The sequence below is a fragment of the Pelophylax lessonae genome, assembly GCF_965119305.1.
Source record: "Pelophylax lessonae genome assembly, chromosome: 10".
In the NCBI taxonomy this organism is placed as follows: Eukaryota; Metazoa; Chordata; class Amphibia; order Anura; family Ranidae; genus Pelophylax; species Pelophylax lessonae.
The window spans coordinates 159,327,981-159,351,740 of NC_138777.1; the positions used below are offsets into that span (position 1 = coordinate 159,327,981).

Sequence of the window (23,760 nt, forward strand, 5' to 3'; positions counted from 1 at the left end):
CTGTAGACAAGGGGGGAAGGGATACAGAGGTGGCTGTAGACATGGGGGGAAGGGATACAGAGGTGGCTGATGACATTTGGGGTACTAAAATGTTTTCCTGCTGTGAATATTTCCCCAGATCTAGTTGCCTGCATGACATGGGACATCCTTCAGAACAGACAGGTTAGCTAACTAAAGTGAGAGAGAGTTTTATAATGGTTAAACTTCAGCTTTAAAACCATGTTGCCTCATATTAAAGGTTTAAAACTGCCATTTATTTTCCTGTAATCATTTATTCCCCTGAATATTTCCACACAGAACTGTCTTGAGAAAGCCACACAATTTAGGAACCCATAAAAACATGATTTGGCTTTGTAGCATTCTATGTAAACTGGATAAACGTTCATGTGTATTTATTCAAAATAGAAAAAAAAAAAGTGCAGATCTGTTTGATTTCCAATCCAATTCAACCCTGTGACACACTAAACTAGTTCAATGGTTTTAATTTTCAGTGGCTGTGGACATGGTGTGTACAGAGGTGGCTGTGGACAGGGGGGATGTAGAGGTGAGTTTGGACAGAGGGGGTACAGAGGTGACGGGGGGGTACAGAGGTGATGGGGGGGGTACAGAGGTGGCTGTGAACAGGGGGATACAGAGGTGGCTGTGAACAGGGGGGTACAGAGGTGGCTGTGAACAGGGGGGTACAGAGGTGGCTGTGGACAGGGGAGGGATACAGAGGTGGCTGTGGACAGGGGAGGGATACAGAGGTGGACAGGGGAGGGATACAGAGGTGGCTGTGAATAGGGGGGTACAGAGGTGGCTGTGGACAGGGAGGGTACAGAGGCGGCTGTGAACGGGGGGGGGGGGTGTAGAGGCAGCTTTGGACGTGGGGGGTACAGAGGTGGCTGTGGACAGGGAGGGTACAGAGGCGGCTGTGGACGGGGGGGGTGTAGAGGCAGCTTTGGACGGGGGGGGTACAGAGGTGGCTGTGGACAGGGGAGGGATACAGAGGTGGACAGGGGAGGGATACAGAGGTGGCTGTGGACAGGGGAGGGATACAGAGGTGGACAGGGGAGGGATACAGTGGTGGACAGAGGAGGGATACAGAGGTGGCTGTGGACAGGGGAGGGATACAGAGGTGGCTGTGGACAGGGGAGGGATACAGAGGTGGACAGGGGAGGGATACAGAGGTGGCTGTGGACAGGGGAGGGATACAGAGGTGGCTGTGGACAGGGGAGGGATACAGAGGTGGACAGGGGAGGGATACAGAGGTGGCTGTGGACAGGGGAGGGATACAGAGGTGGACAGGGGAGGGATACAGAGGTGGCTTTGGACAGGGGAGGGATACAGAGGTGGCTGTGGACGGGGGGTGGGGTACAGTGGTGGTGGCTGTGGAAAGGGGGGGTGGCAGTGGTGGCTGTGGACAGGAGGGGTGGCTGTGGATGGGGGGGGTACAGAGGTGGCTGTGGACAGGGGAGGGATACAGAGGTGGACAGGGGAGGGATACAGAGGTGGCTGTGGACAGGGGAGGGATACAGAGGTGGACAGGGGAGGGATACAGTGGTGGACAGGGGAGGGATACAGTGGTGGACAGGGGAGGGATACAGAGGTGGCTGTGGACAGGGGAGGGATACAGAGGTGGCTGTGGACAGGGGAGGGATACAGAGGTGGACAGGGGAGAAATACAGAGGTGGCTGTGGACAGGGGAGGGATACAGAGGTGGCTGTGGACAGGGGAGGGATACAGAGGTGGACAGGGAGGGATACAGAGGTGGCTGTGGACAGGGGAGGGATACAGAGGTGGACAGGGGAGGGATACAGAGGTGGCTTTGGACAGGGGAGGGATACAGAGGTGGCTGTGGACGGGGGGTGGGGTACAGTGGTGGTGGCTGTGGAAAGGAGGGGGTGGCAGTGGTGGCTGTGGACAGGAGGGGTGGCTGTGGATGGGGGGGTACAGAGGTGGCTGTGGAAGGGAGGGTACAGAGGTGGCTGTAGATGGGGGTACAGAGGTGGCTGTGAACAAGGGGGGTACAGAGGTGGCTGTGAACAAGTGGGGCACAGAGGTGGCTGTGAACAAGGGGGGTACAGAGGTGTCTGTGGACAGGGGAGGGATACAGAGGTGGCTGTGGACAGGTGGGTACAGAGTATGTGGTTGTTTTTTGGGGTAGACAGCGAAATTGCATGGTCAGGGGGGCCCAAGAAAATGCTTGCCCAGGGTCCAAACAATATTAAAGACGGCCCTGCTTACAGACCAGGGTCAAAGAACACCAAGCCCGACGCCTTGTCCCGCATGTTTGAGGACCCTAGAGACTTACCAGTTTCAGACACTATTTTACCAGCCGGGAACATTCTTTTGTTGCAATCTGACCTTCTGTCACAACTACAGCAGGCTTCTGCAGGAACACACAGCCCTCCAGGGGTCACGTTACAGGCAAGGAATGGACTGTTATGGAAAGGGGATAGTTGTCCTAGGAATTTGCATGATCATCCTTTGGCAGGCCATTTCGGGATTCACAAGACTTGGTGCAACGCACATTCTGGTGGCCGGGATTAGAGAAAGATTGCAAGGCCTATGTAAATGCATGTACGACTTGCATCCGGAGTAAGAGTACTTGTAATAAGGCCTGGGGGTTACTCAGACCCTTGCCCATACCTGACAGACCCTGGAAGATGATTTCCATGGATTTTATAGTCGAACTTCCACCGTCTGAAGGCTGTACCGCTATCTTTGTGGTAGTGGATCGCCTATCAAAGATGGCTCATTTCCTACCCCTGAAGAGTACTCCATCTGCTGCTGAGACTGCTCGGGTTTTTGTCAAAGAAATTGTCAGGCGCCATGGAGTCCCTGCAAACATTGTATCAGACCGGGGTGTCCAGTTTACATCCAGATTCTGGAAAGCTTTGTGTGGAACTTTAAAAATTGAACTTTCCTTATCTTCAGCCTATCACCCACAGACCAATGGACAAACAGAGCGGACTAACCAAACTCTGGAGCAGTACATCAGATGCTTTACCTCCTTTGTCCAAGATGACTGGGTATCGCTGTTGCCGCTAGCAGAGTTTGCCTATAACAATGCCAGTCATTCTGCCACCAAGCAGTCCCCATTTTTCGATAATTATGTATTTCACCCTACCTTCTTACCTGATCTTGTTCCAGAATCCTCTGTTCCAGCCGTCCAGAGTACGCTGGATTTTTTCTCCCTTAATAACTTGTTGTTACAGGAAACCATTGCAAAGGCACAAGAGGACAGCAAGAGGGTGTTTGATAAGAAGAGAAGGGGAGAGCTACTCCTACGGCCAGGAGACCAAGTATGGCTTGCTACAACAAACCTGAAGTTGGCATGTCCCTCGAAGAAGCTGGCACCGAGGTTCGTAGGACCATTTCCGGTAAGGAGAAAAATGAATGATGTTTCCTATGAGCTAACCTTACCAGAGTCCTTTAGAATACACCCAGTGTTCCATGTATCGTTGTTAAAACCTGCAGTGCCAGATCCCTTCCCTGATCGCAGATCAGGACCCCCTGCACCTGTAATTGTTAACGGGGATGAGGAATTTGAGATCGAGACTATCCTAGACTGTAGGAAGAGAAGGGGTCAGATACAGTATCTGATTAAATGGAAGGGGTATGGTCCAGAGGAAAATTCCTGGGAACCTGCACATAATGTGCACGCCACAGACTTGATTTGTGCCTTCTTTCACAGCCATCCCCAGAAGAAGAGCCAGTTGGGCACCCAGAGGTTGCCCATTGGGAGGGGGCAATGTCAGAGAAGTCTGGTCCATAAGGTAGCTATTAGATGGCGCCAAGCTGGCTATTTAAACTGACTCTCTGCATGGATTCATTGCTGTTTGGTCTGCAGCTTCCTGTGTACTGTTCCTGACTCCGTGTGACTTTTGATCTTGATCCGGTGTTCCGTGAGAATTACCTACCCGTGAGAAAAACCTACCCCTCGTCACTTCCGGTACTCCGCACTGTATGTAATGCAGCGGGTACATTAAAACAGCTGTGCTGAAATACGAGTGATCTCCGCTCCTGTCCCGGTCACTTCCCTGCTCTCGGATAGTAAATATAAAAGCAGCGGCGGCTGTATGAAAACATAAATCACTGAGCCGAAAGCCGCTTTTATATTTACTTGCCGAGAGCAGGGAAGTGACCGGGACAGGAGCGGGGATGACTCGTATGTCAGCACAGCTGTTTTAGGTAAGCGCCGCGTCGGTAGGTTTTTTTCACGGTACACCGTGATCGTTTTATACTAGTGCACATGCGCACTAGTAAGCTCCTCTGTTCTGCCATTAGGTATCCGGGGCTCTGAGCATGCGCACTGCTGCGCTGCTCAGATGCTTCTGGCCGGAAGTGACGAGGGGTAGGTAATTCTCACAGGGTAGGTAATTCTCACGTTACACCGGCTTGTTGTCTCTAACCTGTACTTGTCTGCTTCCTACCCTGACCCCGGCTTGTCTTCTGGATTTCGCTCCTGCCTGTTGATCCTGCATTGCTGCTCTCCTGGTACCAACCCGGCCTGTGACCCGATTACTCTGCTGCCTATCGTCTATGTCCTTCCTGCACCCTGCTCATCCGGCCTGCTACAACTCCAGCCCAACAAGCTCGCTCCCAGCAGTCTCATACCAGCCCGTTCACTGCGGCCACGCTACTACTGGACTGATTACAGGCACTCCTACGTCACTGTGCTCCTGTGGCTGCTGTCTCACTATCAGAGGCCCACGAGCCGGAGTTGTACGAGAGGCCCTCCTCTACACGTCAGGCTCACCTACCAGGTACGTGACAGGATCTCTCTCACCCAATGTGATGAGCTCTGTGTTCCGCGGTCCACACCGCCAGCGTCCCGCTCCCCTTGGAAGTACTCGCACCCTCTCCAGGCATCCCTCCGCTCGGTCAACCACCGAGATCCGTCCGCACACCGCTCTCTCTCTCCGGTGTCTGTCCACTAGGCCTATCATTCTCTTCGCTCCACAGCAGCTCTTCCCCTTCCTCACAGCGCACTGTCCTTGAGGCAAGAGAGCAAATCTTGATCCCGCCCCCTTTATAAAGACACTCGCAAATACCCTGCGAGTCCCAAGGCTCCCTGGAAGAATAGTTCAGTCACACAGACGATCCATAATCATCACTCCTCCCAGAACTATAGCTCCCATAATTCAACGATTCATTGCTTTGTAGAACCTTTAATAACAGAACAAAGAGTCTGAACAACTTCAGCTGGAACTTTCGACCAGGCTACATAAATGTTATGTTATAACATATAGAATAATAATATATTATTTTGCTTTATTAAAAGGTACCATTTCAGCAGCAGATTCTCCCTCTTAACTGTGTGAGAAAAACATGGGATTATGGGTAAACCTTATACCCATAAACACATGTTTTTTCCTGGTAGTTAAGAGGGCTAGGCTGGAAGGGGGCACGTGTCTTTTAGACACATGCTCCCTTCTATGATACTGCAGTGAGAGGAGAGCCTCCACTGCAGAATTTTGATTGGACAGCTTGGACAATGGTGCGTTACCACTGATCCAGGGCTCCAACCAAGCAGTCTATTGAGCTCAGTGCATCTGACAAGAAATCAGAGGTACTGTGAGCTCATCCTCTAAGTCTGCTGCAAACAGATTCTGACAGGCTGTACAAGGAGCCCCGTATCTCTTGAACCATAGGTGCTAGGAGCCCAGTGGTGGGGTAGGACTTCAGGTACTGACTCACAAAATGTGGGGTCTCTGTGACTCCAGGCCGCCAAGCTATGACCCTGGAAGCTCGATAGTTTTTTTTTTGTTTTCATTTATTATTATTATTCAGGATTTATATAGCACATAACAGTTTACACAGCGCTTTACAATATGAGGGAAGACAATACAGTTACAATACAATTCAATACAGGAGGAATTAGAGGGCCCTGCTCTTTAGAGTTTACAATCTAGAAGGGAGGGTCAAGGGAAACAGAAGGCAATAACTGCGGGGGATGAGCGGATGGATAAAATGGAAGTACTGTTGTTAGGTGTGGGTAGGATAGGCTTCTCTGAAGAGGAGGGTTTTTAGGGATCGTCTAAAAGCTAATAGAGTAGGAGATAATTGGACAGATTGGGGTAAGGAGTTCCATAGGATTGGAGAGGCTCTGGAAAATTCCTGGAGGAGAGCATGGAAGGCATGTTAATGGCAGGTGAGGCTCTGCCTCCCCTGACTGCACGTCCCTGCCAGGGACAGGATATGTGTTATTCACAGGATTACCTGGTGGAAATGAAATTAAGTCTGAAAAAAGAAAACTAATGCAACCACAATGTCTAAGAATTGGTAAACTTTTTTGGTTTTGGGTTTAGATATCTGCCTTAGTATAAACCAGGACTCCTACGTGTGCCACATATGACAAAAAAAAAAAAGCACAAATTAATACTTTCGACAATACCCAGATAGCAAGCAATTGAGCTGCAAGTTTGAAAACGACTTGCAAAGCTATTGCTAGACTTGCCAGCAGGGATGAGCTTGGGCGTGTTCGAGTTCATACGTGCCCGTTCCCACCAGGAAGCCGACACTGCACTCCGCCTATCATATGCAGTGAGACGTTTCCGCAGCTGCACGGATCGGGAAATGACTCACTACATGTGATTAGTGGAGTGCAGTGTCGACTTCCTGGCGGGATCGGACACTTACAAACTCGAACACGCCCAAGCTCCTCTCTGCTTGCCAGGCTTCAAAAATTTGTTTCACAATTGCAGCAAGTCTGCATTACATGACTCGAGATCAACTTTCTTTGCAAACATTCTGCAAATTCTGGTTCAGTCATGTTGTGCAATAGTCATCCCATTGCAGGGGTCGCTGTGACTTGCAGAGCTCCTACAGTAGACTCACTACTGCAACTTTGCTCTTGCTAGAGACTTGACATGCAAATTTGCTGCAAATTGGAAAAGTGTCAGCTAGAACTTGTGCTTCAAGTGCTCTGCAAGTGTATAACTTGCCAGTGAAAATGTGCAGCAAGTTAACAGACACTATACGTACACACTATACGAAAATCGGAAGTAAAATTTCGTCCGACGAACGATCTGCCGATTTTCGGATCGTTAGTATAGTGCTTTTGACAGCCAATTACTAATTTTTGGATGACAAAATCTGGATGTACAGGCTATAAAGTTTTTACCGTACGTCAACACAACGTCCGTTTTTCGTACAGTTTTTGTCCAAAAAAAATCGTAAGAGCAAGACTGGGCATGCTCAGAAACGAAAGAACACATACAAAACAATTCAACACATGACATCACTTCTGAAGTTGAATTCTGTCATACGGAATTTTCGTATGAAAGTAACCTCTTCACTTTCCATATGAGACTAGCATGCAACAAAAATCGGATGCAAGATCGTTTGAAAATCTGATCGTGTGTATGAGGCTTTACAATTCAACATTGCCAAAAATTAGTGGCAAGTTATCATTGCTACCTGGGTAGTTTCCCAGCTGGTGCTTCATGGATATGCCTAGAGAAATACCTGTATATTGGTATATGTGGATTATCACTATTCCATCTTTTCTCATGCTTTTTGTTTTTAGCTCCTTTTGTCTGAAGTTAAACTCCTACTCACTGCTGTAAAGGAATAGGCCAGGAGCTGAGGCGCAGCCTAGGCAGAGGGCCTGCATGACTGGGGTTTGGACTTACAGGCCATGGAACTAAGGGTTAATTAATTTCAGGAGTTTTTTAAGTAAATAAAGGACTTACCTTATTGGTGGAGGCCAGGGTGGGGCAGGGTGTGGTCTCAAGGGGGTCTTTTGGGGGAGTATTGCTGGTAGCCTCATTCCAGCAAGGGACAGCGCAGGGTGAAAATCTTCTCTCCTGTGTGAAGAGACATAACAAAATCAAGATGGAGGATTTGGAAGCCATGTTGGCCAGCGTGAGGGCTGCTGCGATGGCGAATGGACCTCAGTGGCTTCGTGCTCAGATGCCAGAGGTGCTTCAGGGGTCGGGCCGGGCTCCTGCTGTGCCCGTGCCCCACAGAGTGCGCGCTAGGCGGTCAAGGCCCCCTGAGCGCTTGAGTCCGGAAGTGACCCCTAGGGGTGGTCGCCGCAATGGGAGCCCCATCCGGGACCCTTCAGCCCCTGCGGAGAAGAGGATGCCTGCCTCTTCTCCCGGGGAGGAATCTCCGACACCGGCGGGCCCCTGGAGGGAGAGCGAGGTCGGTGTCGCGCTCCCCTCCCCCCTCTCCTCGTGGAAGTTCTGTTGTGGCCTGCTCCGCTGGTGGTCGGCCAGCTAGGAGCGGAGCTCGGCGTGGGAGGAGTTCGGCATCGGGTTGCGGCCTAGCCATGGCGGCCGGGACTTCCAGGGACAGGTACCTGTGGGGGAGCGAGTGGCGCCTCATCTAGGAATCCGGAGCGGACTGCGGCGGCTGCCTCCCGAGTGCAGAGTGCCCAGCGGGTGTTGCGGAAGAGAAGCGTGGCGGGAGATCGCGGCGGAGCTGTGGATGACGTCATCGGCCGGTGCTTGGAGCTCCCTCTGCTGGATGGCGGTGGCGCTGCAGCGGACAACCGTTCGGAGGGAGAGCTGACTGGGTCTGAGGATGGAGAACTGTCGGCGGGTCAAGATGTCCAGCAGGAGGATCGGAGTCGACTACAAGGACCGGGATCTGCGGCTGTGAGGCCGGAGGCCTCGGCACAGCCTGGTAAGTCTGCCTCTGGCAGCTCTCTGGTTGTCTCTCCGTCTGTGCAGTCTGGGGTGTCTGTGTTTGGGGGTCCGTATGCCTTGGGGGGGGTTCCCGGGGTAGTGGGTGGGGGGGGGTCCCTGTCTGGGGCTCCTGCTGTGGGAGGTGAGGGGCTTGTGGTTAATGTCCTGCATGCCTTTATGTCTGGATTCAGCGCGGTTCTGTCGTGCTGTGGGGATGGTGGGTCTCCGGCATTGACGGGTTCCCCGTTGCAGGAGTGTGCTGGGGACTGCGGTTGGGGGGCAGGGCGGGCCTTTCCCGCTGCCCGTGATTCCGGGTGCGGTGGCTGGTGCGGGGTCCGTTTTGGCGGGCGGAACACAGGTTTCGGGTTCGGTACCTCCCGCGGCGCCGGCTGTGGCAGAACCCAAGAAAACGGCGGGGGACGGTGACGGCGTGCGTCTGGCAGACGCGGCGCGCTGCAAAGTTTATGTCTGTTTTGAGGGCCCCTTGGGTGCTCGTCTCAAGCCGGAGGTGAAGGAACGCATCTGGAAGGGTGAGTATGTGGAGATTTTCTCCTTGCTCCCCCTGGAAAAATTTAACCTGGATAAGGTTAAGCCGGACGAGAGCAAGAAGGAGGAGGAGGAGAAGCGGCGTTATGGGCTGATCCCGAGGACTTTCGGGAATTGGCTGCAGGCGTTTAACATTTTGGCCTGCGTCATCGGGGAATAGTCGCCTGAGTGTTGCTCGGCGCTTTTTTGTTACCTTGATTCTATCGGTGAGGCGATGCGGGTGTATGGGGGCGTGGCCTGATTGCGGTATGACGAACAGTTCCGGCAACGGAAGGCTGTTCGCCCTGAATTGCGGTGGGACCACAAGGATATCGGCCTGGGGATGAAACTTATGACACAGGCGCGGGGCTCCAGCGCCCCCTTTTCCGGGGGGGCCGAGGGTGGCGATTCTACCTCTGCACCGTCGGCCTCCAAGCGCAAGGGGTTCTGCTGGCAGTTCAATGAGGGGAACTGCAAGTTCGGGGGCTCTTTTGCCATTTCAGGCACGAGTGCTCCAGTTGCGGGGGCTCGCACCCTGGGTCTTTCCGGCAGGGAAAAGGGAAGCCATCTGAAGCTGGAAAGGGGGAGGACCCCGGTTTGGGTGGAAAAAATGGCACCGTTCTTAGGTAGGTATACGGATCGGGCCGCGGCGCGCTTGTTGTTTCGGGGTTTTTCCGAGGGGTTCGTGATTCCAAGTGCGCTTGAGAGTGTCCCCCCGGTGCCTGAAAATTTGCGGTCTGCCAAGCTGCATGCGGCGGTGGTGTCCGAAAAATTGGCCAAGGAGGTTTCTTTGGGCAGGATGGCGGGTCCTTTTTCCTCCCTGCCGATGGGGGGCCTGGTGGTGTCCCCATTGGGGGTGGTTCCTAAGAAGGAGCCCAAATTTCGGATGATTCACCACCTTTCGTTCCCTAAAGGGGTTTCGGTGAATGATGCGATTGATCCGGACCTTTGTTCGGTGTCCTATGCCTCCTTCGATAGGGCGGTTGCGTGGGTTCGCAAATTGGGGGCGGGGGACCTTTTGGCCAAGACGGAGATCGAATCCGCCTTTCGGTTGTTGCCGGTACACCCTAGCAGTGTTCATCTGTTGGGCTGCGTTTGGGAGGGTCAGTTTTTTGTTGACCTCTGTTTGCCCATGGGTTGTGCCATTTCGTGCTCTTTGTTTGAGGCCTTTAGTTCCTTTTTGGAGTGGGTGGTGAAGGACGTTTCTGGGTTGTCTTCCATCATTCATTATTTGGACGATTTTTTGGTTATGGGTCCGGCCGATTCCCCGGTGTGTAGGATTCTGTTGTCCACGGTGCAGCATGTCTTTGAGTCTTTTGGGGTGTCGCTGGCCGCGGACAAAACTGAGGGGCCTAATACCGCTTTCAGTTCTTCGGGATTGTCATTACACGGAGGCGATGGAGTGTCGCTTGCCGCTGGATAAACTGAGTGACCTGCGCGCGTCGGTGGCTGCCGCGCTTGGGAGTCGCAAGATTCAGTTGCGGGCGCTTCAGTCTCTGTTGGGGAAGCTTAATTTTGCTTGTCGCATTATGCCGATGGGTCGCATTTTTTGTCGCCGGCTGGCGGCAGCGACGGCGGGGGTACGGGCACCCCATCACTTTGTGCGGTTGTCGTCGGACCATCGGGCGGATCTTCTGGTGTGGCGTTCGTTCCTGGAGCTGTACAATGGTCGGTCGCTCTGGATGGCCGGCTTGGTGTCTCAGGGCGAGTTGGATCTGTTTACGGACGCGGCCGGGTCAGTTGGTTACGGGGCTTTCTCTCGGGGGCAATGGAGTGCGGGAGTATGGCCGGCTTCGTGGCGGGAGGCCGCGTTGCTGGGCAACATGGTGCTTCTTGAGTTGTTCCCGATTGTGTTGGCGGTGGAGTTGTGGGGGGAGGCTTTGCGGGACCGGCGGGTCCGCTTCCATTGTGACAATATGGGGGTGGTCCAGGCCATCAATAATACCTCGGCCTCCTCTCCCCCGGAGGTGCATTTTCTCCGGCATTTGGTCTTGCGTTGTCTGTGTCTGAACTGTTATGTTTGTGCGGTGCATGTACCGGGTGTTGAGAATACGGTGGCTGATGCTCTGTCTCGTTTTCAGTGGGAGAAGTTTTGCGTCTTGGCACCGGAAGCGGAGCGGAACGGGCTACCCTGTCCGGAACACTTGTGGAGCATCGCCTTCGCTTGATACCTGGGTTGGTCAGGAACTCGGTGTGCCCGTCTACGTGGTCGGCTTATGAGAAAGTTTGGATTGAGTGGCATGGGCTGGTGAGTGACCTTGGGGGCTGCTTCTCGGATGGAGATCGCTTGGGTGCGGTGTTGTGTTTCCTCGAGCTGCAGGTGGAAAAGGGCGTGTCCGTTTCGGTTTTTAGCTGGAAATTGGCGGCTCTGGCGTTTCTTTTTCAGTTGTCAGGAGTCAGGGATGTGACCAAGGATTTTATGGTGAGGCGGGCGGCACGGGGCTTCAAGCGGGGTAAGGGGGCTCCGGACTCACGCCGCCCCGGTCTCGTTTGCTATGTTGGGGGCCATTGTGGGGTGTTTGGGTGGGGTCTGTTCCTCGCCATTTGAGGCTACCCTCTTTCGTACGGCTTTCGTGTTGGCCTTTTTCGGGGCTTTTCGGGTGGGTGAGTTGGTGTGTCAGTCCCGGAAAGGGGGTGGTGGTCTTGATCTAGCGGAGGTATCTTTTAGGGGGGCCGGAGTGTCCTTGCGGGTCCGTCGGTCCAAGACGGATCAGCTGGGGTTGGGACGGTGGATTGACTTGGGCGAGATTCCTGGCTCCCGGGTGTGCCCGGTGCGGGCTGTCCGGGAATGGTTTCTCATACGGCCCTCGGGACCGGGGCCCTTGCTTCGGCATGCTGATGGATCGGCGTTGTCCCGCTTCCAGTTTGTGTCGGTTTTCCGGAAGTCCTTGGAGGCCAACTTTTCCTCGCATTCCTTCCGCATTGGGGCGGCTACGGAGGCGGCTCGATGGGGTCTGGATGATCGAGTGGTTCGGAAGATTGGCCGTTGGGAGTCGGGCGGTTCCGGCTGTATGTCCGCCTGCATTTGTTGTAAGACTGGAGGGTGTAGGGGTGTCCTTCCGGGGAGAGTCCTGGGGGGGGTCATGTCTCTTTCGTGTAGTCTTATATCGTGTTTCTGTGTGGCCCCTCGGGTTCCGTGTTTTTCTTTTCCGTCCTGTTCATTGTTCTGTCTGGGGGAATGGTTCCCTTGGAGGCTATTGTCCTCTCTTCTGTTTTGCAAGTTCTGAATGCTTGGTGTGGATCCTAGGGCACTCTTACGTGTTCTGGGGGGCAAAGCGGGCAGATGTTCACCCGGATGGTCGGCAGTTGGGTTTCTCTAGGAGGGAGGCCAGGGTAAAATGGATTGGGGTCCCGGGCATGCTGTGGTCCCGAGTATTGCCGGAGGTACACCGCTGCTCCAGGTTGGATAGGCCTCCTGACATGCTCCTGTTGCATGTGGGGGGGAATGACCTGGGGCTTCGCTCCATGAGGGAGCTGATCCGGGACATTAAGTTTGACTTCTTGCGTTTGCGCACCCTCTTTCCGGACACGGTGGTGGTGTGGTTGGACATAGTGGCCCGAACATCGTGGCGTTTGGCCAGGTCGGTGCACCGGCTCAACAAGGCCCGCATCAAAGTCAACAAGGAGGTGTCCAGATTTGTGGTCCGTAATGGGGGCTTGGTGGTGCGGCACGTGGAGCTGGAGCGGGATGTGGGATTGTTTTTGCGTGGGGATGGTGTTCACCTTAATGCGGTGGGCATCGATTTGTGGTGCTTGGGTTTGCAGGAGGGTTTACGCAGAGCTGTGCGGGTGTGGGGGGACGCCCAGGCATAAGGTTTCACGCTGGGCGTCTGTGGCAGAGGTCTCTGGGTTTTTGAGGGCAGGGGATTGGTACGCTCTTTGGAGAGCGAGGGTCTGGGCCCATTGTTGGTATGGGTGTACCTGCCCTAAGAAGTGGTGGTGTTAAGAATCAAAGTTGGAAACTGGCTGTATCGGTGGGAGGAGTTACAAGTGTTTGTCCCCGAGTCGGTGTAAGTGCGTCTGGGGGCCTATGGTGACACTAAGGTGGTGACAGATACAGCCGGTTGGTCAGTTTAAGGGTGCCTTCTAAAATCCGGAAACCTATTGGGAGAGCAGGTATTTTTGTTGTCAGGCTGGTTTTTGGATGTTTGATATTAAAAGGATGTAATAAAATGTGGTTATCATTTATGTTTTGTTAATAAATAGGCTGCCTTGGCCGTTTTAAAACCATGTCAGGTGTGTGTGTCAGTTATTGGGACACAGGGAGGTGTGGGTTGTTGGGTGTTAGCCCGGGCAGCCGGAGACATTGGGCAATACCCCAGTCATGGGCTATTCAGGGTTTGTAAACAATGATGCTGTTTTAGCACAGCTGAAAAGTAATGATGCTACTGATAGGAGGAAACTAGAGCTCCACCTACTGACCAGATAGAAGCAAAATAATAATATGCAATACATCATATTCATTCAAAGAAATAACATTTGTTTAATTTTATGTTTTATTTCCTGACCAAAATAAATTAAAGAAAGCATTAAGAAAGCACACTATGTTCCTTTTAAAATATTGCTATTTTTTTTTCTTTTTTCACAATGTGATATGCCAACATGCTGCTGAAAGTGTGTGTTGGTGGATCATATGCTCAAAAGGATTACACAAGCTTGCAAACACCAAGGTTTCCTGCACAAAAGCAATTCAAGCACTATGCTATGCACATAGTTGGATCATCAAGCTGTTAATTAGTTAATGGCAAGCCTTAGGACAATTCTCAGGGTGGACCAACTGCCCTTCTGATTTTCAATTAAATCAACCAGCTTCCAAAGAGATGAGTGTTGGATGGATGATCTCTTGCTATACTGGAACTACCGAATATTCTCATTCACTTGCCTGAGATATAACCACATGATGCCTTCAGTTATTCCTAGGAAACAGGTAAAAATTATTAATATATATTATTTTGATAAATCATTTTTTAAGATGAGTTTGATACACCACTGTGGGGTCAGTTGTCTAATGGTTATTGCATGCGACAGTTGTGTTTTCTGATTATTTTTTTGTAAATATCAAATGCAACAATAAGAGTCAATTCATCAACCTAAAATATTGAATTTGATGTAAATACTGCAAATTCTGGAAATATAAAAGAGAATTACCACACAAAAATTGAGATAAATCATTAAAAGTGAACTCACTAATATAAAAACACATTTGTTATTTATCTCATAGTGTTGATATTTTAGGAAAGGGGGGAAGCCTGGAGATGGATGCACAGCAGTAAGCGGAAGGCTGGACATGACTGGGGTTTGCAGGGAAGGTTGCTACCCAGTGGGGGTTAACTTTTTTAAGGAAGAACTAAAGCAGGTGATTGGTTTTTGGGAAGGTGGGGCAGGGTGGGGCAAGGTGGGGTTAGCAGGGGCTAGTTTAGGGTGGGACCAGGGGTCCGGTCAGTTGGAGACCAGACAGCAATAGGAGAACTTCTGTACCCCCCCCTTGTCTATCGGTATGGCAGATTTGGACTCTATGCTGGCCCAGTTACGCAGTGCGGCCATGGCGAATGGTCCGCAATGGCTTCAGGCCAATATGGATGGCTTACTACAGGGGTCGGGGCAGGTACCAGCTTCGCCTGCCCCAACTTTATCACGGCCTAGGAGGTCAAGGCCTCCTGAGCGCCTCAGCCCAGAAACGACCCCTAGGGTCCGCCGTCGCTTAGGGAGCCCCCCTAGGGACCCTTCGACCTCGGCTGTCAGTGGGAAGCCTCCTACAGGTACAGCGGGGGTCGGGAGGAATCCTCGACAAAGACGGGGCCCTGGCAAAGTGAGCGCAGCCCCCTCCAGCTCCGTTGCCCCCTCACCTGCAGCTCTGGAACATCCGACTGGCTCCCCGGGTCCCTCCGGTGGCAGCGCGGTCCGGCGTGGGAGTGAAGTGCGGGGTCCGGGTGCGGGCCTACTTCCGGGTACGGCCGTGGCCTCTCGTGGACGAAGTCGAGGCTCCAGGAGGGTCCCCTGCGTCCCATCGGTGGTTCCGGACCGGATCTCGGCGCCCGCCGCTGTCCCATTGCGGCGGGGCGTTCGGCGGGAAGAAGAGGAGGCGGGAATGAGTGGCGGTGCTCGGCCGGAGGCGCCCGTCTATGACGTCACGGGCATGCAACCTTCGGATGGAAGCCTGCTGAGGACAAGTGCTACAGCGTCGCAGGGCAGTGACGTCACCGCCCAGCGCCAGACCTACGGAGGCCGCTCTGTTCCCTGCAGAGTGGCAGCTCCCAGCGATGGAATCTTCAGCCTGTCCGGCTGCAGCGGTGGCTCTTCAGGGACTGGCCAGGTGTCCCACTCGGCGGAGGTGGAAGAGCGCTCTGAAGGGGAACTGTCGGCATCGGATGAAGAGGATACTCTGGACGTCGGGGCGGCTCCTCATTCGGGACACGGACGGACGGCTGAGCGGAGGCTTTCACCGGGTCAGCCAGGTAAGTCAGTGTCCTTTGCCTCTCCTTCCCTTCTGTTTTCTGCTCCTTCTGTACCTGCCTCTCCTCCTGTCGGGTCTTCTGTGGTATATTCCTCTGGTGTGTCTGCTCTGCCTGCTGTCCAGGCTCCATCTACGCTGTCTGCACTGCTTAGTTCGTCTTCTCTCCCAGCAAGGGGGCCCTCTTCGCCTGTTATTGGCCCGGGGGTCCTAGGTAGTGGTGGGGGGACGCATGTTTCAGGGGGTCTGGGTGCACAGGCAGTCCCGGACGGCATAGGGGGAGTGTCTTTGCTGCATACTCTTTTGTCCGGGTTTAAGGATTTGTTGTCCAGGTGCGAGCCGGCTTTAGCGGCTGCACCCGCGGGGGCGCCGATACATGCGTGGGCTGCTGCAACAGGGGGGGTTACAGAATCAGTGGGGTCGGCAGCGGGATGTTCTTCTGTTTCACGGCCGCTGGCGGAATCCACTGGATCAAAAGAGGTGAGTTCGGTGACGCCGGTACCAGCTCCTTCGGTCCAGGCCACAGGTGGGTTGGCTGGTGCAGTGGAGGTAAGTTCTGGGGTGCCGTCGTCTTCTCCTGGGGTGACGCCGGTGACAAAGGGGTCGGGTTCAGCAGATGGGGACAAGGAGATTGTGCGCATGGCGGATTCTGCGAAGTGCGAAGTTTATGTCTGCTTCGAGGGACCTCTGGGTGCTCATTTGAAAACGGAAGTGAGGGAAAAAATTTGGCGGGGTGAGTATGTTGAGATTTTTTCTCTGCTACCGTTAGAAAAATTCAACTTGGACAGGGTCAAGCCTGATGAATCAAAAAAGGAGGAGGAAGAAAAGCGCCGGTATCGTTTGATTCCGCGGTCGTTTACCAACTGGTTGCAGGCTTTCACAATTCTGGCCAGTGTAATAGGGGAAAAACATTCTGATCAGTGTTCCCCCCTATTTTGTTATTTGGATTCCATTGGGGAAGCTTATCGGGTCTACGGTGGTACGGCCTGGTTGCGATACGACGAACATTTTCGTCAACGCAAGGCCGTCAGACCATCTTTGCGCTGGGATCATAAGGACATCAGTCTTTGGATGCGCCTCATGACCCAGGCTAGATCTACCGGTCACCCCTTTCAGGGTGGGGTCGGGGGGGCGGCTTCCTCGTCTTCTCCGGCCGCAAAACGTAAAGGCTTATGTTGGCAGTTTAACGAGGCCACTTGCAAGTTTGGAACCTCCTGTCGCTTCAAGCACGAGTGTTCCAACTGCGGCGGAAATCACTTGTCGGCACGATGCTTTAAGCATGGGGGAGCAAAACATGCCGACGCTGGTAAGAGGGCGGACGCCGGTGAAAGTGGAAAGGTTGGCCAGGTTCCTAAGTAGGTACCCTGATCGGGAAGCAGCCGCTCTTTTGCTGGGGGGGTTTTCGCAAGGCTTTCGCATTCCTTGTTCTTTGTCGGTGGTTCCTCCTCCCGGGGGCAATTTAAGTTCCGCTAGGGCGCATTCGTCGGTGGTCTCGGCGAAGCTCCTGAAGGAAGTGAGGTTGGGCAGGATGGCGGGCCCTTTCTCGTCTCCGCCTTTGCCGAATCTGGTACTCTCCCCCCTGGGTGTGGTTCCAAAAAAGGAACCTAACAAGTTTCGACTCATTCACCACCTGTCTTATCCCCCGGGGGGTTCGGTGAATGACGCTATAGCGGACGACTTATGCTCGGTTTCATACGTTTCGTTCGATAAAGCGGTGGCCTGGGTGCGTCGTTTTGGGCGGGGGGCCCTTATGGCGAAAACTGAAGCTGCGTTTAGGTTGTTGCCGGTGCACGCGGACAGCCTGCATCTTTTGGGTTGTGAATGGCAGGGTGGAATTTTCGTTGACCAATGTTTGCCTATGGGCTGCGCCATTTCTTGTTCGCTGTTTGAAACATTCAGTTCTTTTTTGGAATGGGTTGTTAGGGATGTTTCTGGGTTGTCTTCCATAATTCATTATTTAGACGATTTTCTGGTGATAGGTCCTCCGGGGGAGGTGATGTGTGCGACGCTTTTGGCTACGGTCCAACAGCTGTTTGATTATTTTGGAGTCCCATTAGCCCCTGACAAGACTGAGGGGCCGTGCACGGAACTGCGATTTCTGGGTATTGTCATTGATACGATGGCAATGGAATGCAGGCTTCCGGTTGACAAGCTATTGGACCTACGCAGAGTTATTGCAGGGACCTTGGACACACGAAAAATTCAGCTGCGTGCCCTGCAGTCTCTGCTGGGAAAATTGAATTTTGCCTGCCGCATCATGCCCATGGGGCGGGTGTTTTGCAGGAGGTTGGCGGCTGCCACGGCGGGAGTCAGGGCGCCGCATCATTACATTCGCCTATCTAAAGAGCATCGGGATGACTTGCGGGTTTGGGATTTGTTCTTGAGCTCCTTTAACGGCCGTTCGGTTTGGTTGGAAGCTCCGGTGTCGAACTTTGACCTGGAGCTGTTTACTGACGCGGCAGGCTCGGGGGGTTTTGCGGCCTATTTCCAGGGGCAATGGTGTGCGGGGGAATGGCCGGCCTCCTGGCGGAATTCTGACTTCATTCGTAACTTGGTTCTGTTGGAATTATTTCCCATTGTGTTGGCCGTGGAGTTATGGGGTCAGGATTTCACAAATAAGAGGGTCCGTTTTCATTGCGATAACCTGGGGGTAGTTCAGTCAATCAACAGCATTACTGCTTCTTCTCCACCGGTTATTAGGTTGCTTCGCCACCTGGTGCTCAAATGTTTGCTCCTGAATTCTTTTTTCTATGCAGTGCATGTTCCGGGTGTTGACAATTCGGTGGCTGATGCTCTTTCTCGCTTCCAGTGGGACAGGTTTCGGAGGTTGGCACCGGATGCGGAGCAGCAAGGCCTGATGTGTCCCGGGGAGCTGTGGAACATCGTCTCGCCGCAGTAATGGATTTGGTTCGGGCGTCGGTTTGTCCTTCCACTTGGACGGCCTACGAAAGGGTGTGGGCGACGTGGCATCAGATGGTGAGTGAGGTGGGGGGTCTTTCTGGTGATCGGGAACGGTTGTTCCTGCTCTTATATTTTGTGAGCCTGAATTTTGAACAGCGTGTGTCTATTTCTACGTTACGCCGCAAAATGGCGGCCTTAGCCTTCTACTTTCAGTTGTGGGGGGTTGCTGATGTAACCAAACATTTCCTTGTTCAAAAGGCCTTGAAGGGTTATGCGAGGGGTACTCGTTCGCTTGATTCCAGGCGCCCGGTTTCCTTTGATGTGTTGTCCCGGGTGGTGGACTGCTTGCCGGGAGTGTGTTCTGCGGACCAGGAGGTGGAACTCTTCAGGACGGCTTTTATCTTGGCGTTCTTTGGAGCTTTTCGGATTAGCGAATTGGTGAGTATTTCCAGGCGGGGGAATGGGGGATTGCAGTTGGGGGATGTTTGTTTGCATCCGGACAAGCTTCTGATCCGGATACAAAGGTCAAAAACGGACCAGCTGGGCCGAGGGGCTTGTGTTGAGCTAGGGGTGGTTCCTGGGTCCTCGCTTTGCCCCGTGGCTGCGGTGCGGCATTGGTTACAGGTGCGCTCCGCTCAACAGGGTCCTCTGTTTTTACGAGCTGATGGCACGGCCCTCTCACGTTTTCAATTCACGGCTGTCTTCCGGAAGTGCTTGGGGGCAGCCGGTTTTCAGGGGACGGATTTCTCCTCTCACTCTTTCCGCATTGGAGCCGCCACGGAGGCGGCTCGGTGGGGCCTTGGGGATCAGGCCCTTCGGAAAATTGGGCGTTGGGAGTCCAGACGATTTCGCTCGTATGTCCGTCCGCATCTGTTGTGATGCGGCAGAGGGGATCTGTTCTGTTTCTGGTCGGGGGCCCAGGGGCGGTCATTTATTGAATGTTCGTTACGTGTATGCTGGTGTTTTTTCTTTGTTTTTCTCTGTGTTTTTTTGTGTGTGTTCTCAGGACGTATGTTGGTATGTACCCCTCCTTATGTTTTACAGGAGCCACGGAAGTCTTGGTCTGGATATTAGGACATTCTTATGTGGTCTGGGGTGCTCGGAGGGCAGCGGTTAGGCCAGAGGGGCGCCAATTGGGTTTCAGCAGGGAGGAGGTGAAGGTTAGATGGATTGGGGTCTCAGGCATGCTGTGGTCCCGTGTCCTCCCTGAAGTCCATCGTTGCGCCCGTCTTGAGCGGCCGCCCGACATACTTTTGTTGCATGCGGGCGGCAATGATCTGGGCCTCCGTTCCTCCAGGGAGCTGATTAGGGATGTCAAATTGGACTTCCTGAGGCTGCGGACGCTTTTTCCACGGACTGTGGTGGTGTGGTCGGACATTGTCGCCCGCACTTCTTGGCGCCTGGCTCGTTCGGTGTCTAGCCTGAACAAAGCCAGGATTAAGGTGAATAAGGCGGTGGCCAAGTTTGTTGTGCGTAACGGGGGACTGGCGGTCCGGCATCTTGAGCTGGAGCAGGACCCGGCCCTTTATCTTAGAGGTGACGGGGTTCATTTGAACGCGGTGGGCATCGACCTGTGGACTTTAGGTCTGCAGGAAGGTATTCAGAGGGCACTGTGGGTTTGGAGGGCTACACGGCCATAAGGGGTCATGCCCGTGTGCTGTGGCTGGGGGTTTTTAGGGTCTTGGAGGGCTGTGACTACTTGGTAAGGGAATATGGAGGGGTAGGGCCCATCTTAGGTATGGGTGGACCTACCCCTGGCAACGTCAGTAGGCGGTATCAAGGGATCCCAATGGTTCATAGTCCTTGAGCTGGTGCAGTGGCGGCTGAGGGCCTGGAGGTCTATTGGGGTCAGGGATACAGCCAGGGGGGAAGTCAAGTTGCCTTCCAAGACCCTAAATGGTCATTCGTTTTTAAATTTTGGTATTGGATTGTTTTTGTTGAATAATGGTAATTCTTTGCTAGCTAGTGTTTTACTAGTTAGTTCTAATAAAGTTGGCTGCTATGGCCTTTTAAACCCAAACAAATGATTGTAGTGTCCTTCTTTCTTTAGGCAAGTAAAAGGGGAGTCTGTGGGTAGGTTTGGGTTGTATGGGGCAAGGAGCAGCCGCAGCGTCGGCAATACCACAGTCATGTACAAAATAACAATGAGGGGAGCTCTACAGTGGCCAGTAAGTTAAAGAATATGATGATGTATCAGTGTGGAAACGTTAAGCTAGGTTTGCATACATGCAGGTGCGGGAATGCGTGTAAATCGCACACATGCCCACAGGCAAATTGGGCTGCCAATAATTCTTAATAGTATATCCATGCATCTGAAAACCAAGAGCTCTATTCAATTTCCATGCAGCTGTGATTTTAAAAAGGTGCAGGGACCCTTTTCCGCCTCAAATGAATGGGCTGCTGTGCCTATGCAAATGCAAGCTGCACCAGTCGAATAGGTGTGAACCTGGGGCTTATACTCAGGAAAGTAAATCATTTGTATCATTACACCAGAGGAAGATTGAGAACTGGGGTATTTACAGGTTGAACTGCAGCATGTTAAAATTCTATTAAAAACAGGACATTTAAAGAGGTTGTAAACTCTTTATTTATTTTTTTTCCCACCCTGCAAGAGAAAGACATAATGAGCTAGTATGCATCGCATACTAGCTCATTATGCAATACTTACCTTAGAACGAGCCCCCGCCGTGCCGCTCACTCACCTCTATGACGGGCGACATGTCCAGTCGCCCGTCTTCCGGGATGCGGCATCCGGCCATCTGATTGGCCGGAGCCGCGGTGACGTCACTCCCGTGCATGCGCGCGGGAGCCGACAGTCACGGCACGAGACTCTGAAGGAACGGCACGAGCGGCCGTTCCTTCAGAGCGCATGCACCAGTGACGTCACTGGCTGCATGTAAGGTAAATATCTCCTAAACGGTACATGTTTAGGAGATATTTACAGTACCTATAGGTAAGCCTTAATATAGGCTTACCTATAGGTACAAGTTGTAGAGGAGGGTTTACTTCCTCTTTAATAAGCACATTCTGAATAAATATCCTGTAACGTTTTGGTTTTACTCATCAAGAAATTAAATCTATACATACAAGATTGTGTTTCAGTATCCTTTAACAAAATATGATTAAGAGCCGGTTCACACTGCCATGTCCGAGCGACTTTACCGCGACTTGTGAATTATTTCGCGCGACTTATATGACAGACGACTTTGTGTTTGGCCAATCAGAATATGATGTGTTGTGACCTAATTCCCCTTTTCTGTTACTCATTTCCTCATTGCCCACCAGTGCCACGAATCAATGTCCACCAGTGCCACGAATCAGTGTCCACCAGTGCCACATATCAGTGCCACGAATCAGTGTCCACCAGTGCCACGTATCAGTGCCACGAATCAGTGTCCACCAGTGCCACTTATCTGTGTCCACCAGTGCCACTTACACAGACCAAGCAGAGATAATGGAATATATATACCATTTTATATATACATATATATATATATATATATATATATATATATGAGACAATCTCTTTCTTCTTCCTGGAAAGTCTGATAACAAGTCGCTTCAATTAAGATAAGGAGGCGACTCTCATTGAAGTATATGGGACAAGTCGGATCACAGGTCGCCTCAAAGTAGTACAGGACCCTTCTCTGAAGTCGGAGCAACATCAGTAGTGCCAATTAAGACGGCACTGATTGATTAACATTGCTTTTGTTGTGTCAAGCGACCTGGGGCGACACAAGTCGCACTAGTGTGAATGGGCTCTTAGTCTTTTTTTCACCCCCTCATAATTGCTTTTAAGGCTAATGGCTGACCGCTAAAAAGGAAATGAATACTACTACCAATCTACATTTAGCATTTTAGGCAAAAAACAAAACTATTGTCCTATAGAAGTGATCAAGTACAGTATAATTATCCACAAAACTTACCATGAAAAGGAATTCCTGGGGTTGAATTGTATGCTTTTCTTTCAATTAATTTTTAAATTGTTTCTATGATTTTTGAGATGATTAAAGTGTTATTAAACATGTTATGGTTGCAGTACCTGCCCTGTGCAATGGTTTTGCACAGAGCAGCCCAGGTCCTCTTCTTGTTGGGTCCCTCTTCTGTGCTTCTGGCCCCTCCGTCTTGTTGAGTGCTCCCACAGCAAGCAGTTTGCTATCGGGACACACGAGCCAAGCCACAGCTCCCTGTGTCTATTCAGACACAGAGCCGCGGCCCAACCCTGCCCCGTCCCCTTTCTCTCCACATTGGCTGATTGACAGCAGCGGGAGCCAGTGGCCAATAAGAAGGGGTGTCCCAGGCAGCTGAGCCACTCCTGCAACATCGCTGGATCTAGATGGACCTCAAGTAAGTATTAGGGGTGGCTGCTGCACACAGAAGGCTTTTTATCTTCATGCATAGAATGCATTCAAATCAAAAACCTTCTACCTTTACAACCATTTTAAGGGTCTATTCACACCAAGCTGGTCTATTGCAGTTCATTTAAAGCAGAACTGTACTCACCTTGGACCTAGTGATGCGGCATTCCGGAGTTCCCTGCAGGCCCCTGACATTTCTGGGTGGCCGGCTTCTGGGTCTTGGTTGTCAGTTGTTTTTTTGGGCCGGGCAAGGCTGACATCAGCTTCGGCATTGACAAATTTCTACAGTGATCTGAACATGCGCAGCTCATTGTACAGGGGCAGACAGGCAGGTAAGTAATTTTAATGCAGAATAGATAAAGCTTGTCTCTTCTACATTAAAAAGTCTGCCTGCTACAATATATATTGGTAGGCAGATGGCCTACTGTATGTTTAGTTGGCATCCAGCTGCCAGGTCAAGGGGCAAGGGTTAAATATTTTTCCTCGGCCGGTGCGTTGAGGGCGCAGGGCGCCGCCCCCCTATCCATGCATCCGGCCCCCTAATCTACATGCGGGGCGCCGGACGCATGGAGCTCAATTTTTTTTTTATCACCTTATTAGAGCCAGAGGCTCTAATAGGCTTCAGCAAAGGGTGGACCCGGGGCCCAGAGCAGTGCGCCCTGAGCCCACCCATTGTGTTACAATAGCGAATGAAAATTCGCTATTGTCCCATGTATCCTCCTCTTGGCCAATCAGGAAGCGGGTCCTAGATTGGCTGAAAGGCAAACCCCATGCCATTGGCCGAAGAGGAGGCGGGAGGACTCGAGGAGACGCTGGGGGACTGAGGAGGGGGCACACTGATCTCTCTCTGCATTGAAGGGGGCACACTGATCTCTCTCTGCATTGAAGGGGGCACACTGATCTC

At 52.3% G+C, this 23,760-nt stretch overlaps 1 protein-coding gene across 1 annotated transcript; it reads left to right on the forward strand.

Annotated features, from left to right (window-relative positions):
* Positions 1-17,722: 17,722 nt before the first annotated feature.
* LOC309566000 (uncharacterized protein) lies at positions 17,723-18,496 on the forward strand (the record flags this gene model as incomplete). Its single annotated transcript, XM_082271020.1, has 1 exon — positions 17,723-18,496. The coding sequence occupies one exon, from the start codon at positions 17,723-17,725 to the stop codon at positions 18,494-18,496; it is 774 nt and encodes a 257-aa protein (XP_082127146.1).
* Positions 18,497-23,760: the final 5,264 nt, after the last annotated feature.